General features: G+C 49.5%; 1 protein-coding gene across 2 annotated transcripts in view; it reads right to left on the bottom strand.

The window, feature by feature from the left end:
- The window catches only part of CDH22 (cadherin 22), a 98,874-nt gene that overhangs the window by 15,318 nt on the left and 65,392 nt on the right, over positions 1-18,164 (bottom strand). For both annotated transcript variants that reach the window (XM_065414874.1, XM_065414876.1), the window contains 2 exons: positions 6,383-6,504; positions 5,725-5,842 (listed from right to left, as the gene is read on the bottom strand). In XM_065414874.1, the coding sequence (XP_065270946.1) occupies positions 5,725-5,842; positions 6,383-6,504 (240 nt within the window). The remainder of the gene's footprint in view (positions 1-5,724; positions 5,843-6,382; positions 6,505-18,164) is intronic.

The following is an 18,164-nucleotide window of genomic DNA, read 5'->3' as shown; positions in this document are numbered from 1 at the left end:
TTGGAAGACATTAATGACGTAATAGACACAGGTGGATATAATTTACTTGGAGTTCAAAAAGTTTTTGATAAGGTCCCTCATAAGAGGCTATGAAGGAAAATAACATAGGGCATGGGGCAAAATCTTGTGGAGGATTAAAACCTGGTTAGATGATAAAAAAAACAAAGCGACTCCATGAATAGCTGCCCCAAGAGTGGAGAGAGGTTAATTGAGGGTCACCTCGGGTCAGTAATTGGACCAGTGTTATTTAACATACAGTGAAGAGACATTAGTTTCTCCACAGTTAAGAGTGAAGCTTTTAATTGCAACCTGGATTTTGATGCTCTGAACTAGGCCAAAACCAAACCAATCTGCCTGAAATGTCATAGACAGGATTTTAGGAGGGGATAGAGTTCTTCTGGAAGGCAAATTGGATCAAGTTATGGGGAGATGAAGGCTGCAAAAATGGAGGTGGCTTCATTTTTTGAAAACTTCCTTTACCTTTTGTTTTGTCTCCCTCCAACATGGTGCCTTTGGCTAGTGGGCAAGCTTCAGGGGGTAAATGGAAGGTAAATGTTTAGTAGAAGGGTTTTAAGATGCCTCCAGCCACTTGGGTTCCTAGCTGAGCCTGCAATGTGGCAGGTATCCCTCAGATCCACTTACAATTCGCAGTTGGACTCAGCAGAAATGTCAGTCAACCAATAGGAAACTTGATCTGATACCAGGCAGCACCCTCCACCATTCCAGAGTGCATCTTCCCAGGCAAATACAGGGACATGAAGCTCATAGTGTTTAATGCCAAATCAACAGTAAATAAGACCATGACTATCAACAAGACCCCAGATCTGCTGAGACCAGGCCCAACAACATTACAGCCCTGGTGGCCCTTGCCTGTCCCATCCCCACACTACTCAGTGCATCAGAACCAGAAATGAACACTCAGAATGGCAGAAGGCAGGACATGCATGCAGCAACCCTAATATTTCAGCTCACCCCAAATGCAACAAGGGATCTATTGGGCCCACGCATCTACCGTCTTTGTGAGGCCAGACACTCTGACACTGGGGTTCTGCTGTCCACATGCCCCTAGAGGGTGTGAATTTCCTAACAGAGATAGGTGTCAGAGGGGTAGCCGTGTTAGTCTGGATCTGTAAAAGCAGCAGAGAGTCCTGTGGCACTTTATAGACTAACAGACGTATAGGAGCATGAGCTTTCGTGGGTGAATACCACTTCTTCGGATGCATGCTGCTCTAACAGAGATAGCAGACAATGACTCTTGGGGCAAGTCTCCTAGACTTAATGAACCACATCAGTGCCCACAGACAGCACCTCTGGGCCCCTGGATTGAGAACTCATGTCTGCTCTTTTCACCATGGGATTCTCTCCAGTGGTACCAGACCCACCTATGTTTGACCATGAGATGCCACTGGAGCAGCTCAGATAACTAGCAGGAGCAAGCAGCAACACGTGATGGCTCCACTCCTCCCTTATGCATCAGACTCAGGTCATATCAGGCAGCTGCACCCCACCCCTACAGCTCTCACCTTCAGAGTCCCACTAGCCTTTCGTCCGGTCTCTGCTAAACGCCGGAAGCTGCTGAGATCACACAGCTTGAACAGACAGAGGATAGCATGTCTGCCCGGCATACAGCAGCAGGGAGAGAAGACAATTGCATTCTGGGATGTATTTTTAAGAGAAAAAATATAATGCTGAAAACATTATTTTGACAGTCTGTAAAGCAAAGGGGCAGTCTAGGTCATGTCATCTGGGTCCTGAGAAGGGCAGTGGAGGGTTAGCCAAATGGCAAGACTGAACAGGTGGCAAGGCGCTTGAGTGCCGGACTTATTTGGCCTGCGGTAGAGGAGAGTTAGCAGGGACTAGCAGAGAGATTCTGAATCATCAGCTGACCAAGCCCTCCAAAGAGACGCTTGCTGAGATTAAGTGAAAGAGCAGAACAGTCAGACCCAATGAAAGGAAATGCTTCTCAGTGCACCATAGAGGGAGCGGGTGGAACCCATGCCGCCAGGGCCGACTCTAACTTTTTTGCTGCCCCAAGCAGTAAAAAAAAGAGCCGCCCCCCCCCCCGCCGAGCTGCCGGAACCCCCCCCCCAGCGCCCCGCGCTGCCCCCCCACCGAGCACCGCGCCGCCGGAGCCCACCCCCCCGCCAGAACCCCCCCCCCAGCGCCGCGCCCGTGCCGCCCCCCGCCGAGCTCCGCACCCCGCCCCCCCCCGCCGAGCGCCGCGCCGCCGGAACCCCCCCTGAGCGCCCCGCACCGCCCCCCCCCGCCAAGCGCCACGCCGCCGGAGCCCACCCCCCCCGCCGGAACCCACCCCCCCAGCGCTGCGCCCCGCGCTGCCCCCCGCTGAGCGCCGCCGGAACGCCGCCGAGCCCCGCGCCGCCCCCCCCCCCGCCGAGCGCCGCCGGAACCCCCCCCCCGAGCTCCGCGCCCCGCGCCGCCCCCCCCGCCGAGCGCCGCGCCGCCGGAGCGCCCCCCCCACGGAATGCCGCGCCACCGGAGCGCCCCCCCCACGGAATGCCGCGCCGCGCTCCCCCCGCCGCCCCTTACCAGGTGCCGCCCCAAGCATGTGCTTGGTTGCCTGGTGCCTGGAGCCGGCCCTGCATGCCACAGGAGGCCCCTTGAGTCAGTTACTCTGGCAGACTATTAACAGTGTTGGGAGGTTTGTAGGCTAAGACCAGGTTGACACTAGCTTTGCCAGTGTAGCTATTCTGAGCAAAGCACTCCTAGTGTGGACAGACCTGCACTTTTGCCAGTACAGCCTATTCCAGTCCCCTGAGCAAAATAAGCTACACTGGTAAAAGCACAGTTTTGCTGGTATAACTGCAAGAGGCTTTGCCAGCACCTCTCTGTTGATCAGGGACCACATCTCTTCACACCCCAGCCAACAGAGCTATGCCAGCAGAAGTTTGTAGTGTAGGCCTGGCGGTAGACTAAGGCTTTGTCTACACTACACAGCTTTTAGTGACACAGCTGTGTCGCTAAAAGTCGGGAAGTGTAAACGCTGTTTGTCAGCACTTTTGCTGACAAAATACGTCCACCCCTGAGCTGAGTTTCCGTTGTCAACAGGAGAGCACTCCTGCCGAAAACGAGCCGTTTATACTGCCACTTGCCGTGGCAAAACTTGTGTCTTTCAGGGCAGGGCGGGGCTTTTTAAAGCACCTGTGAATGACAAAAGTTTTGTCATTCAATTGGCAGTGTAGACCAAGCCTCAGTGTGAAAAGATCTCCTGTTTCAGGGCACACCCTGACAAGCTGCAGACAAAAGCAGGGTTTTTTCCTGCCAGCTCTGAACAATTGGCCAGGCATGTTGTGGTTGTTTCCACCTCCCCGTGAAGCACTAACAATGGCAGACAGTGCCAGAGGTGCTATAAGAGACTGGACAGACTGGCAGAGTAATGTGAGCTAGTAACTCCTTACGCTCCAAAAAGCAATAGACTGACATGTCTTAGGCCATGTCTACACTAGCGCGCTGACAGCAGCACAGCTGTAACACTACAAGATCGCTTGTGTAGCCGCTCTGTGCTGATGGGAGAGCATCTCCTGCGGACACAGCACTGTCCTCACCAGGGCTTCTGTCGGTGTCACGGGTGTGTGTTTTCTCTAGGGCTGTCGATTAATCGCAGTTAACTCACGCAATGAACTCAAAAAAACAATCACAATTAATCGCAGTTTTAATCGCACTGTTAAACAATAGTATACCAACTGAAATTTATTTAATATTTTGGATGTTTTTCTACATTTTCATATATATTGTATTCTGTGTTGTAACTGAAATCAAAGTGTATATTATTTTTATTACAAATATTTGCACTGTAAAAATGATAGATAAAAGAAATAGTTTTTCAATTCACCTCATACAAGTACTGAAGTGCAATCCCTTTGTTGTGAAAGTGCAATTTACAAATGTAGATTTTTTTTGTTACATAACCGCACCCAAAAACAAAACAATGTAAAACTTTAGAGCCTACAAGTCCACTCAGTCCTACTTCTTGGTCAGCCAATCGCTAAGACAAACAAGTTTGTTTACATTTACAGGAGATAATGCTGCCCTCTTCTTGTTTACAATGTTACCTAAAAGTCAGAACAGGCATTTGCATGGCCCTTTTGTAGCCGACATTGCAAGGTATTTACGTGTCAGATATGCTAAACATTCGTATGCCCCTTCATGCTTCGGCCACCATTCCAGAGGACATGCTTCCATGCTGATGATGCTCTTTAAAAAAATAATGCGTTAATTAAATTTGTGACTGAACTCCTTGGGGGAGAATTGTATGTCCCCTGCTCTGTTTTACCCGCATTCTGCCATATATTTCATGTTATAGCAGTCTCGTATGATGATCCAGCACATGTTCATTTTAAGAACACTTTCACAGCAGATTTGACAAAACGCAAAGAAGGTACCAATGTGAGATTTCTAAAGATAGCTACAGCACTCAACCCAAGGTTTAAGAATCTGAAGTGCCTTCCAAAATCTGACAGGGACGAGGTGTGGAGCATGCTTTCAGAAGTCTTAAAAGAGCAATACTCCGATGCGGAAACTACAGAACTCAAACCACCAAAAAAGAAAATCAGCCTTCTGCTGGTGGCATCTGACTCAGATGATGAAAATGAACATGTGTTGGTCCGCACTGCTTTGGATTGATGAACCTATCATCAGCATGGACGCATAATCTCTGGAATGGTGGTTGAAGCATGAAGGGACATATGAATCTTTAGCGCATCTGGCATGTAAATATCTTGCGACGCTGGCTACAACAGTGCCATGAGAACGCCTGTTCTCACTTTCAAGAAGAGAGCAGCATTATCTCCTGCAAATGTAAACAAACTTGTTTGTCTGAGCGATTGGCTGAACAAGAAGTAAGACTGAGTGGACTTGCAGGCCCTAAAATTTTACACAGTTTTATTTTTGAATGCAGTTTTTTTGTACATAATTCTACATATGTAAGTTCAACTTCCATGATAAAGAGATTGCTCTACAGTACTTGTATTAGGTGAATTGAAAAATGCCATTTCTTTTGTTTTTTTTACAGTGCAAAGACTTGTAATAAAAAATAAATATAAAGTGAGTACTGTACACTTTGTATTCTGTGTTGTAATTGAAATCAATATATTTGAAAATGTAGAAAACATCCAAAAATATTTAAACAAATGGTATTCGATTATTAACAGTGCGATTAATCGCTTAGGGTGAAGCCCCCAGCCTCTCAGTGCATCTTTTCCAGGGGCATGGCCTGCTATTCTGCTCAGCGTGTCTCTGCTCTGGGTGGGGGAAATCAAATGTACATAGTGGTGAGGCTGTGCTCTCTCTGCAGGACTGAGAAAGGAAAACAGGCCCCCCAACGTCAGAGCCACAGAGCACCTAACAGGAGCTGAGAATCTGCTGGCTAGGAAGGAGTGAGGTGCAGCCTGCAGCAGCCAGACACAAAGAGGCTCATGAGAGCGCCTGCTCTTTGCCAGCAAAGAATTCTGGTGGGACAGGCTCCTAAGAAGGGCCTGTGTGGCTCAGGCAGCTGCTCGAGAAGGGCTGGATCTGCATCGATCGGAGGTGAAAGGTCTGCGGGGGAACAGTCCGGGGAGCCTGCTGCATCACACAGCACTTCCCAAGGTGACCAGCCTTTCCTGCTCCCCGTTCTTGGCACAGGTCCCAGGCCATGCAGCCACCAACTGGAGAGGAAGGGAGAATAGGGCAGAAGGGAATTGAGGAGTGGGAAGGAGGACGACTCACCCTGGATATCCAGCAGAGAAAAGTGGTGGTTGTCAGTGGCTTCCGGGGCCAGTGTGAAGTAGAAGCGATGGCCACTCTGAGGCTCGTCACGATCCACGACACTTATTGTCTGAATTAGCTACAAGAAGAAAGCAGAGGTCAGAGCTGCTTCCCTGGGGCTGAGGGAGAGGTCTCTGCCTGGGGGCTCCTCGCAGCACTGGGAATGGGCAGCATCTCCCTCAAGAGAGATGGAAAACCTTTGCCAGTGCCATCAGATTCAGCTATTCAGCTCCTTCCACGCACCTGCAGCTGGGCAGGAAGGGAATGGCATTGCTCCCACCCCCGGGCACACAGCACCCTTCTCTTCCTGAAGGGTCAGCTCTCCTCGAGGGAGAGGCAGTCGCAGCTCCACAAGCAGTGGCTGCCAGAGTAGTTTTGAGAAGAAAATTGCCCCCCAAAGTCACACTCCATCAGGGTGAAGTCCTGTCCCGACCTGAGCAGTCAGAGAACAGTGTCAACTCCTTAACCCTGAGGCAGGCCTCACCATGGGCCTCACAGCTGCGTGCGCTTCCCAGAGACACAGACACCCGGTCAGGATGTGCCAGGCCTAATGCAGACGTTTCACACGCAAACACTGCACGTGGCACAATGCTGACTGGGAGCCAGGCGTTCGGATTACCTGGCCGGGCTTGGCATCTTCACATACCGCAGCCTCGTACGGCGTGGCCAGCTCGGGTGGGTTGTCGTTCACATCCAGGATTCGGATACGCAGAGATGCTCTAGACACCTGGGAATGATTGTCTGAAACAAAACAAACACACAACGTCGTTGGTGAGCGTCCTCTGCCAGCAGCAGGGAACTTATCCCATCTCTTTGTTCTGTCAGCAACCCCTGTGGTCAGTCACACAGGTGACTCCCCAGGTGTGAGCCCCACCCTAAGTATTTATTCGATTTCTAACACAACCATCAACACACCTTCCAGCTGCCTGGTACGCAGATTAGCTCAAGTGTGATGCAAACGTTTCCCCCACAATTCAGCAGCATCTGTACAGCATCCCTCAGCAGCACCAGCTGAATTTCCATGTGTGAGACTCAACTGCTGAGGGACTGCAGCTAACAAGGTGCCTCTGTCAGCAAGCGCTAGCTTTTATGGTGCATGTGAATTCCAGGGGCAAGAACCTGCCACTGATCCAATGGTGAAGATCTACCCCTTAGCCAGCTCCCACAAGCTTCACTCTTGAGACTGACAGATGCGGGCATAGGCAGAGGGGATCTATGAGACTAGACCATCAAGGGCTGAAGGCATCACCTCGGTGAAACTTCAGTAAAGCTGAAATGAAAGTGCAGTTGGAACGGGAGAGAGTTACAAATCAATACAAAAATCGTGGCATTAACAAACCCCATTCTATGTGTCACATTCAGTCCCTTCCCTTCCTGCTGCTCCCCACTCCCCAGCCTGTGCCTGGACATTCGTTAGAATGCCAGGTCCTTGGCCCCAGGGCTCCTGTGTGCATTGCTGGTGAAGCATCCAGTTCACTTTGAGCTCTACAGGAATGATGGGTTTGTAGATAATCACTGGCACCCGGAATCTTACCTGGGTGTGACCTGGCAGCCAGTGCAGAGCACCGGGCACAGGTAATGTGTCTGCATGAGTGTGCCCTGCTCAGAAGGATGGGGGGGAGGGGAGGAAGGGACAGTGCACTTACAGATGGTGTCCAGGGACTACACCTAGATCTCAGAGATAACCACGGTCTCCGACCATGACCTCCAGGACAGTTACGTCCCACTGGAACCAGGAAGCTGTTAATTGTTAACAGCTTGTGAGTGCAGGAGGTATGTCCTTATGGGAGCCAGACTTGGACTATGGAACTCAGTGCCACAAGAGATAAGAGTTTCACCAGGTCCGGAGCTAAATGCAAAACTCAGCTCTGAGATTCAGTTTTCCTGCAATAAGCTCTTCCCATAGGTACACACACGCACTGTTAAAATCAATGCTATAAACCAGTCAAGCTGTGCTCCCAACAGACTGGCAAGTGGGAGACAGAGAGAGGTTGCCAACGTTAATTCTATTTTTAAATCTTTGGGAGGCCCCAGATATGATGATGATGGGAGCTATGTACGTCCTGGATAGAGAGATTCTAAGGCAGTCCAAGGGCCAGCTCGCTGCGGTCATCTAGCACAGGGCTTCGAGGCACTGATGGCTGGGGCAAAGTCTGAGAGAAGAGAATGCAAACTCCTGGCAGAGGCATTTCTCCCCATTACATTCAGGCTGGGCAGAGCCCGGGGTGACGAACCCCTTTGGCAATAGCTGAGCAGATGCCCTCACTCACACATTTCACCAGTTCCTCAAGCTTCTCCCCCTGCCAAAAAGCATCACACCTCTGCCGTATCTGGCTGGTATTTAAGCCAACTGGCTTTCATCCAGGCCCTTCCCTCAGTCTGGCGGGGCGGGGAGTCGGAGATCGGAGGAAACAGCACTGCCCAGCTCTAGGGAAAGGGACCCCCAGTGTGCAGCAGACACCATGGCCCATAGCAGCTCACAGCTGTTCCAAGTGGTTGCAAATAAATGCTGAACCAAAGAGGGGCAGAAAAGGCCTTTCCACTCCCCACTCACTCAGCACTGGGGTCTCCGGGGCATGCCAGGTTGTGGGGAGGACTCAGTCTCTCTCTCCCAGAGACATCACTCTTCCTCTCAAGGAAAGAAGGGGAGTGTTATGTAAAAATTCTTCCAGAGCAACTAAACATTGGGGCAATTCCCATCTTACGGAGAGAAACCCAGATGCACAAGTGGGAAGATCCATCAGTTCGGCTTCACTCGGCCCTGGTCAGCATTAGCCATTTCAAGAGCTGGTGCTCCAGGCCCTGAGGCTGTAATGCCCATGTCAGACCAGGGGTGCATAGACAGGGAACAGGGCTCAGCTGCATTTCAGGCTGGCGATAAGTCTCCAGGGGTTCTTTGGTTCTGCCCCCTCAGAGACCTGCCCCATGTCTGACCCTGGTGTGTTGAATACTGCGTGCAGATGTGGTCGCCCCATCTCAAAAATGATATATTGGAATTGGAAAGGTTCAGAAATGACAAAAATGATTAAGGGTATGGAACGGATTCCATATGAGGAGAGATTAATAAGACTGGGACTTTTCAGCTTGGAAAAGAGACGACTAAGGGGGGATATGATTGAGGTCTATAAAGGTGTGGAGAAAGTAAATAAGGAAGTGTTGTTCACTCCTTCTCATAACATAAGAACTAGGGGTCAAATGAAATTAATAGGCAGCAGGTTTGAAACAAACAAAAGGAAGTATTTTTTCACACAACGCATAGTCAGTCTGTGGAACTCTTTGCCAGAGGATGTTGTGAAGGCCAAGACTATGAACTAGATAAATTCATGGAGGGTAGGTCCATCAATGGCTATTAAACAGGATGGGCAGGAATGGTGTCCCTAGCCTCTGTCTGCCAGAGGCTGTGAATGGGTGACAGGTGATGGGTCACTTGATGATTACTGGTTCTGTTCATCCCCTTTGGGGCACCTGGCACTGGCCACCATCAGAAGACAGGATACTGGGCTAGATGGACTTTGGTCTGACCCAGTATGGCCGCTCTTATGTTGCTGTTCCGAGCCCCTCCCCAGCCGGGGTTGGCTGAACTGGTGCAGCCACGCAGCACTCCTCGAATGCCACGTTGAACTCTTTCCAGCTGTGCCAACCCCAGGGCACTGCTAGGAAGCAGGACACAAACTCCAAACTGGCTGTGAGTTCTGCACATAGATTTCCCCAACCTATTACCAAGTGTACACTGCTCAGGGACTCTAACAGCCTAAATATGGAGTCACAGGCAGGCCCCTTGGATTCTCCGGTCTATCTTGTCACTTAGGCAGCCTACTATTGTGATAGCTAGTTGCTTGCACCACGAATCACAGCAATATTCAGGTTGCTTTTAGCCCCAAAGGGTCAGTCACTTACCCCAGGTCAACTGCACACCACACACTCATAGCCAATCCTATAATAAACTAAATACAAATTTATTATATAGCAAAAGGAAATGAGAGTTATTTTCAAGTGTAAAGCAGGTCAATATACACACACAAATGAGTTACAACCTCAAGTTTCAAAAGATAACAGAAGCTTCTATAATAAGCAGGCTCTAGATGTCATTTAGGGCTAACCCAGGCTGAGCACTGGGGATCTCTTGCTTATGCCTTAGAAACCTTGTCTGCAGAGTCCAAGAAGCATGAGATCCAGTTCCTCCTTGTTAGGGGCTTTTAATTCCATTCCCCCCTTCTGTTCTGAGCTGCAAACTCAGCTGATGGGAGGAATTCACTTGCAAGACTCGTCTTCATGAGATGGGGGGCAGGGGGAGAGTAAGCAGCAAACTCTTGTGTGTCTCTAACATTCCACTTCAGTCCATCTGGTGTTGCTGGGCCTTCCCTGTCGGGCAGGACATAACATCTGTTGGAGACCAGCATTTCACACTGGTTCATGTCCCTCTCCTACCTGGAGAGTTACAGTTACAACGGTTTACAATGCAAATGCTCAAGCACTACCTTACACTATGGGATGTTATAAATGAGATTAATCCAGGCAGCGACGCCCCAGCCTTCAATACAGTCTAAACACTAAACTCATTCGTATACTTCCAACTCCTGTTTTAACAAGACTAACACACAGGTGAGGCGGACTGACTCCACCCATGTATTGGTCAGGGTTCAGTGGAGACCTGGGGACCTTGGCATGAGCTGGCACCTGGTCTGCCAGCATCACAAGCCCATCTTGGTGTCCACCTGCTCCTGCTGCTACTACATACATATTCTAATATGACTGCGTTACCCATGGGTTTGTACAGCCTGAGCCAACCCTCTCATTCCAGGATGAGCAAACGAACCCCCCTGGCTCCCCCGGAGCCCAAACAGCAACTCTGCGCCTTGCTGCGCCAGGCAGCTCCTGCACTTACCTCTGCCTGATAAGCTGTGTGAGCTTCATACATGTGGGATGTAGCTTGTAGGTAGCTTGGGAGCTCTGATTTGCTCCTGCTTGTTTCTGCCCCATGGCACGCACCATAAAGGTACATTAATCCCTCTTTATAATATTATAAATCACTCCTGAGGGCCTAATGCTTTCCAAAGCGCCTCACATGCTTCCAGAAATGAAACACCCTCATTCTCTGGCTCCTTTGTTCCCCCAGAAGTTATAACTCTGGAGAGGCCCAGCATGGGAGGGAGCACTGCTTGTTGTTAAAGTAGGAGCCTGCTGCCTGTTTGTTGATAAAATTAACTCTGGTCTGTGAGTCAGGTGGAGTTGTACCCGGGGGAGAGAAGTATGAGCAAGGCTCCATAATTATCTGAGAACCCAAACCCCCTCCCCAGAGCCCACCTTCGCCCCCCTCTCTGCTCTCCTGTTATCGCTTCCGCTCACCCAGACCTGCTGCTTTGGTGATTAGATGGGTGTTTTGGGGGGAAGGAGGCAGAAGTCGTGACTAAAAGCCTGGAACAATTTGTTATTTTTAAGAGCATGTTAGTGCAGCGAAATAAACTGCAATTGCTTTTAGGAAGAAAGGAAGCTAAAGGCAGCAGGGTGGGGAGGGAGCTGGGAGGCGGAAAATCTGAGGGGGTGGTAAAGAGGTGTGTCCGGTTCCAGCTGAAGGGATAAATGAGCGAGTGAGTGAGAGGGGTTTGATTCCAGCAAGTGATATGGTGAGAACGTTTTATCTCCTTCCCCAGCAGCCTGGCTCCTCTTGCAGAAAGATGGATAACCTTTCCCTGCAGTTTGATTCTAAAGTGAGCTGGCATTGCCCTGAAGGTGATATACAGAGAAGGAGATGAGAAGAGGCAGAAAGAAAGGATGAGAGGAGGAAGAGAGACACTCAGATCTCTCCTCGTCTCCCTCCTAACCTTACCCTGACTCCCATCACCTATTCAGAGCACACACAATTAGTGGGCAACAGAGCATTCATTATCATGACTATTCTTAATCATTCTTATGTATTTCTACAGTGCTAGAGATACCATGTGCTTGGCACTGCACAGACACGTTTAAGAAAAAGACAGATGTGCACCCCAAGGAGCCAGATCTTAACCCAGGATATTTAAATCTTTCCAAACCAGTCAGAAGACAGCATGTTTCCTACACTGCCATCCTTATGGAACTAGCTTGCAGCCCTTTAGCTGAGGTTGCAATCAGCGTATGCTGATATTTAGAGTCAGAGAGAACAGCACAAACTCCTCCTATCATCACAGCCGCAAAGACAAGGAGTCTGAGGAAATATACTGTGCATGGGTGGTGGAGATATCCATGTGCTAAGATACATTTACTGAGCACCTGTGTCGGTCTCACCTGCCCTCTGCCTGCGGACTCGTCTCCCCCAGAGCTATCAATAACATTCCATGCCTCTGAGCAGCTTCAAAGACATGCCATTAAAAAAAAATCACCGGCCACACAAAGGTCTCCTCCCCGCCCCTCTCCCCTTCCCCCCCCCAAAAATCACCCTAAATCACTGAAGCTTGAGGCCCTGGATCTGATACCTCAAGAAACACTGGGGCTAGAAATGGGAGCATTATCTTTGGAGACCCTTCCATAGGACACGTGGTATTTCTTTTCTTTTTGGCCCTGCTGCATCACTACCTGCTGGGCCTTTGAATAGAACATTGTAATGTATTTTAAAAAAAAGCTGTTTAAGGAGTTACTAAAATGTATTCTTTACAAAACTCTCCTCTCCCTCTGAGGCACCTGGTTTTACAGGGGGGAAAATATAAAAAGCAGCCTCAACAGATTTTTAAAAAACTCTCCTGATATGTTTTCTGTAACTTATGGGGTATAAGTAGAATCAACAATGGTCTGGGGTGGGTGGGATCAAGATGTTATTGCAGTGCATGTGTAATGAACTGCAAGATTCACTCCTCCTAAGTATTCCAAACCTCACACGCCAGTGCTCCAAAGAGCTTTGTAGCACCCCTTACCCCCACGTAGTGTCTCTATACGTGCGGAATGACACACACACAGAGACATATGCAGACATGCCCACGAAGGCATAGCCACGTGCTAATGTGTATACAGCTGCATGCACACACAGACCCATGGGCAGAAAGAACCACAGTTTCATGATATTAGCCAGACCGTCAATCTGAGCAAGAGAAGGCAGAGAAGTATGACATCATCAAACAGAGCCTGACAGAAAACAAAAATAGCAGCTGGTCATCAGTGGCCAGGACTGAGGGGGCAGAACATGCCAAGGAAGAGCGTGATCCGTTTAAAAAGAGCACCATCTTTCACTGCTGCAACTCTACTCTGTATTCCAGCTCCGCTGACTGACATGCAAATTAGTTTAATTATTTCTTCTTCTAAAATAAATTATATTTTGCAGTGGCTGCAATATGTTGTGTCAGGCAAAATTACATTCAATATTTTTAAACTAATTGATGTCAGCCTTGAGAAAACCTGACTGACAGCAGCAAGGAAACTAGGCTGCTACCTAAACGGTTTCCTAAATTAAAATTAAACATGCCGTTTTTCTGCATTTCCTCCAGGAGTCTGAATGCCATTAATCTGAAAAGACTGAGGAAGGAGACGGGAAAAACACACAGAGCAAGAGCGAGATGATGGAAACACAGGAGTGCAGTGAAGGAGCTGTGGACCTGGGATTGGCAGTTGCCTTTGCCAACCTGGGCAGAAGTATTTGCAGATCCACTTGAGTCCATTACAGTTCCAGCAGAAATGCTCTGCAACAATATTCGCCTTCAGCAGAAGTCCACTGAAAGGAAAAGCTAATCTCGAATTCCTTCCCTGCCCCAGATAAATCGTTGGAGACCCAGGATAGGCAGGATATTACTTTGCTCTGTGCACTTTTAACATGGGTTGCTGTCTTCCATGGCCCCATTGAGGTCCAATGCTCATGCAATGGAAAAGTCCTGGATGGAACATACATTAGACAGGGACTGTGTCACACTGACTGAGGCACATGGAACCCAGTTCTAAGGCCTGGTCCCAATTCCTCCAGCACAATGGTGCTGAATTCTGAGGCACGTTTTGACATTTCTTCTCAGCTTCAAGTAAATTCCAAAATAAAGATTTTTTTAAATTATGAAAATAACCCAATCAGGGCAGTTTTCCTGGTGTTATTTATTTAGATACTAAATTCTAATTATTCCATGCTGTCCCTGGTTCTCTATGTGCAGCAGATTCTTGTACTGATGGTGAGTAACTCTGCAGGCTGTTGTTGACGGAAGCTGGAAGTTTTGGTAGCTGAGGCTTTTGGCAGTGATGAGAAGATGCATCTCCTCTTTTCTTACCTGCTGGCAGGAGAGAAAGTGATACGAGGTTTTTGTTGATGTGGGCTTGAACTCTTAGTTCCACAGCCCAGAAATCCTGGACAGCAACCAGCTGCCCCACAGGTCCCCACCACATCCAGCAGCGGTGGATAAACATGCTAGTTGGGACTTTTCTAATTAAAATGATCCCCACTAACAATATTTTTTACACCAAAACTGCCACCATTAGGCTTCGGATTCAACCCGCCAATGAACTGAATTATTTAATATTCGCACTGCTATGATGATTTGAGGAACCGCTCTGCTCAGCGCTGGTTAAGCCTCAGCTGGAGTACTGTATCCAATTTTGGTCACCGCTGTATTCAAAGGATGTAGACAAACTGGAAAGGATCCAGAGGTGAGCGACAAAGATCTGGAATGCAGCCATAGGAGCAAAGGCCGAAGGAACTGAGTATGTTTAGTTTGGAAAAGAGAAGATTAGGGGGGGGGGGGGCATGATAGCGGTCTTCAACTGACGGAAGACCAACAAATTCTGAAATGTGTTTCCCAGGGAATGCCACTACATGACCGATGGTCACTTGGTTGCCAAAAAGCTTCAGTGGCGTGAGAGGACTGCCAGTGATGGACATGGACTCAGTGTACAGCCAGGTCACCTTAAGGATCGAGCTAGAGCTTCATGCAGGCAGCACTTGGTCTGCAAGGAGGCTACGTCCCTGTGGGATTTGCCATCATCCAGATGATGAATGGTGTTTTAGAATCCTTTGCAAAGTCTGTACATGTCACTATCACATGCCCCATACGAGGAAATCTGTGCACCAGAAGATTCACACCTTTGGTGGAATTCTGGGGAACGTGCAAGAGCTGTTGGGGAGGCTTGGGGCAGACAGCATTAGTTTCAGGGCGCAGGCAACTGGTTGCAGGGTCCCGACTGCCAAGAGGGGTGTCAGTACCTGGAGATGTGCTGAGAGGCCCGGAGCCTGGAACAGTGTCTAAACTCTGCCCTGCCCCAGCCAGATGGGAGCTTGTGGGATTTAGCAGTTGGATCCCTCCAAGCAGTCTAGTGAGTATCCAATGGGGGAAGCTCAGCTAGATCTGTGATAACTTCTACCTCCAGACTCAGGTATTGGTAGTTACAGTCAGGCCATGCTCTGAACGTTTCTCTGCAACCGTTTGTCCTTGTTCTTTTAAAGGAAGCTCCGCTCCTGCAGCACATCTCTGAAGACAGATTCTACAGCCCATTCTGTCAGCCCTGAATCTCAGGAAACACTGGGCCTATCATCATGCTGAGTAGACTGGATGATCGAATATGTCTTTTCTGCAACAATGCTGAAATGGTGACATCACTATCATTTCCACAGCAACTGATTTTGAAATAAACCCAGGATTATGATGTCACCGCAGAAGCCAGATACACGAGGGAGCAACTCTTATTCCACCCATAATCTCAGTGGATTAGGAAGATCAAAATGACATACAGTAGAATTTTAGAGTTGAATATTTGGCCTGCCAGTGTGTGCACAAAAGGGGTACTAGAACAAGTGAGTGCGTACCCATTTTTCACAAGTGCAGACATGAGTGCAACTGCCTGACTCTGCAGGCAAATGGCTGCTTGCACATTCACATTTGCAGGTACAAGCAAATGCATGTGTATGAAATATGGGCACCTAAAATCAGAGTCCGGAGCTGAAAACGTGGCTCCTGAGTGAGTGGAAGCAGCATGTAAGACCAAGTAATGTATAAATGGCTCTTCCCTCCCCTGAGTCCTGCCCTAGCTCAGCGGCATGAGAGTAATTAAATTGCATCCAAACACAATGCTCTGATTAAAGCCGGTCTCCAGCAGGAAGATTTATCATCTCAATTACCAGCAGTGGACACAGCAGTCAAGTCCTCCTCATTTTACATGAGCAGAGAGGAAAGCAGGAAGAGAATCACAAATATTAGCCTAAGGAAGGTAAACAGCTTGTGTGTGAAATGAAGATTTATCTCAGCAAACACTCGGCCAGATTTGCTGAACAATCCCCAGGTTTGCTGGTTGGCTGCACAGTTACCAGGGCCCAAATATTCTGCCCGTTGCCAATTGGCACAGACAGGCCACCCTGGAACAGGGGCTTTTTGCTTGTTTCTGGAAGAGAGAATCTGACCCTATTGTCTTCACCTCAAATAGCCCATATTCACAGCCACACTTGGAGAGTTATGGGTGTGGCCTTCGGCCCATCCCTGCTTTTCCTGCTATTCCCTGATGTGAATGTACCGTTTGTGAAGAACGGTAACCGAGGTGTGGCCCCAGCCACACAGAGTGCTCCGGGAATCCCACAGGTGAACATGTCTGGTGGTTCATTTATAGCGCAGTAGCGCTCAAAGTCCCAGTCAGGATCAGGGCCCCATATCAATGCATGGAGAGTTCCTGCTTCAAGTTCCTCGCAATCTAAACAGACAAGCCAGACATCGGGTCAGGGTTAGGGAGCTGGGGTGGGGGGGGGCGGGTTGGTGCTGGAAAACATCACATTAGTGCCATGCATTTAGTTTTTAATTTATCGTCGCTGGTGGTAATGGCAGGTGTTTGATCTAAGAGCAGGAAATGCAGAAGGGGGAAAAGGGAGTGAGGGAGACAGGGACAGGACTGAGGAGGGAGATAGTTAGGTCAAACAGACTGTAAGCAGACATGGAGAGCCCAGGGGGTCGGAAAAACCACCACTACCCCAGCTCCTGAGTGGAAGGGGGATGGGGAGTCCCTTGGTTCCCTGGGCTGAGTGACTAGCATGGGGAGCTATGGACCTGATCCAGGGCAGAAGGAGGAGCTATGTGGATTTGTCTCCTCTCTTTGGAAGTCTTGTGATGTGTTTAGTACAAAGCACTTGCCTATGAAAAATGGGGAAATACTCTGCCACCTGTTTGTATAGATCCTCACTTCCTCACGGCCCCCTCCCCTCAGCGCCAAGCCCCAGCGCCGGGCGGCTCCGGCCCCCTCCCCTCAGCGCCAAGCCCCAGCGCCGGGCGGCCCCGGCCCCTTCCCCTCAGCGCCAAGCCCCAGCGCTGGGCGGACCCGGCCCCTTCCCCTCAGCGCCAAGCCCCAGCACTGGGCGGCCCCAGCCTCCTCCCCTCAGCGCCAAGCCCCAGCACTGCTCTGGGTTCAGCCTGACATCTGTTATAAGGCCGCATGCTGAAATTCCTTCTGTCACTTTGAAGGCCTTACCTTTACAACTGCCCTTTCCACCAGAGAATTCAGACATAAATTGTACTTTAAATTCAATATTGGCCATTAATATTTCATGATTACAAACCGTTAAGGGTAATGTCACTGGCAGGAACGTCTGGACAGTTAAAATGGATGAGTCAGAACTTACTGACGGGGAGAAGTCAGAATACTAAAGAATCTCCCCAGCTTTTGAAGTAATCCAGTCTGACAGGCCTCCCTGCTGGAGGGGAACTGCAGCATTTACTGACTTGTTCTGAAATCCTAGCTGCTGTGTATAAATATTTTCCTTCTGATTCTTGTCACCTCATGTTTGCTGTAAAAGCTGAGTTGTTCTGCAGCACCAGCGTCCTCTCCACTGGCCACGGCTAACACAACTTCATTTCCATGCCCTCAGGAGGCGCGTGCCCCTGCTTTGGTAACAATCTGTACCAGCTGAATGCATTAAAGGTGTCTAGACACACAGCGGTGCAGGGCTGGGAAGACCAGCCTGGGCCCAGCCAGTGCTCACCACAAGGCCACAGTGGTGCAGCTTTCCCAGGAACATACAGCTCACAACAGCCAGTGGAAATAAAACCTCACTGTAACCAGAGACAGGACTGAGCCAAAACCCTAGGTTCAGATGTCCCGGGACCATAGGGCTGCTCCAATCTGGGTCCAGTCTTTGTGGCTCTGGACCCCTCTCATTGCAATGGCTGAAGCAGAGGTGGGGTTGGAAACAACAGAAGTGACACATGCTCGAGGATGCTCACTGGGTCCCCCTGGACCCAGGCATCTCAGCCCCGGAGCCAGGAAGGCAGGGCAAGGACAGGATTAGTGCTAAGTGAAGTCCTGGCCCTGCGTCAGACCCATCAATGTGTCACCATGCGGCTTGGCGAGCGTGTGCACATCTTCCTTGATAAAAAACAACCCACAAAGACGTCCCTAAAGATGCTCCCTAAGCAAGACCTCGGCAAACTCCCCTGCTCAGAGTCAGACCTAGGCAGGTGCCCCTACCTGCACACACTGAGTGC

The sequence above is a fragment of the Emys orbicularis genome, chromosome 12 (genome assembly GCF_028017835.1).
Source record: "Emys orbicularis isolate rEmyOrb1 chromosome 12, rEmyOrb1.hap1, whole genome shotgun sequence".
Lineage (NCBI taxonomy): Eukaryota > Metazoa > Chordata > Testudines > Emydidae > Emys > Emys orbicularis.
This window is presented reverse-complemented; position numbering and strand designations above follow the sequence as displayed.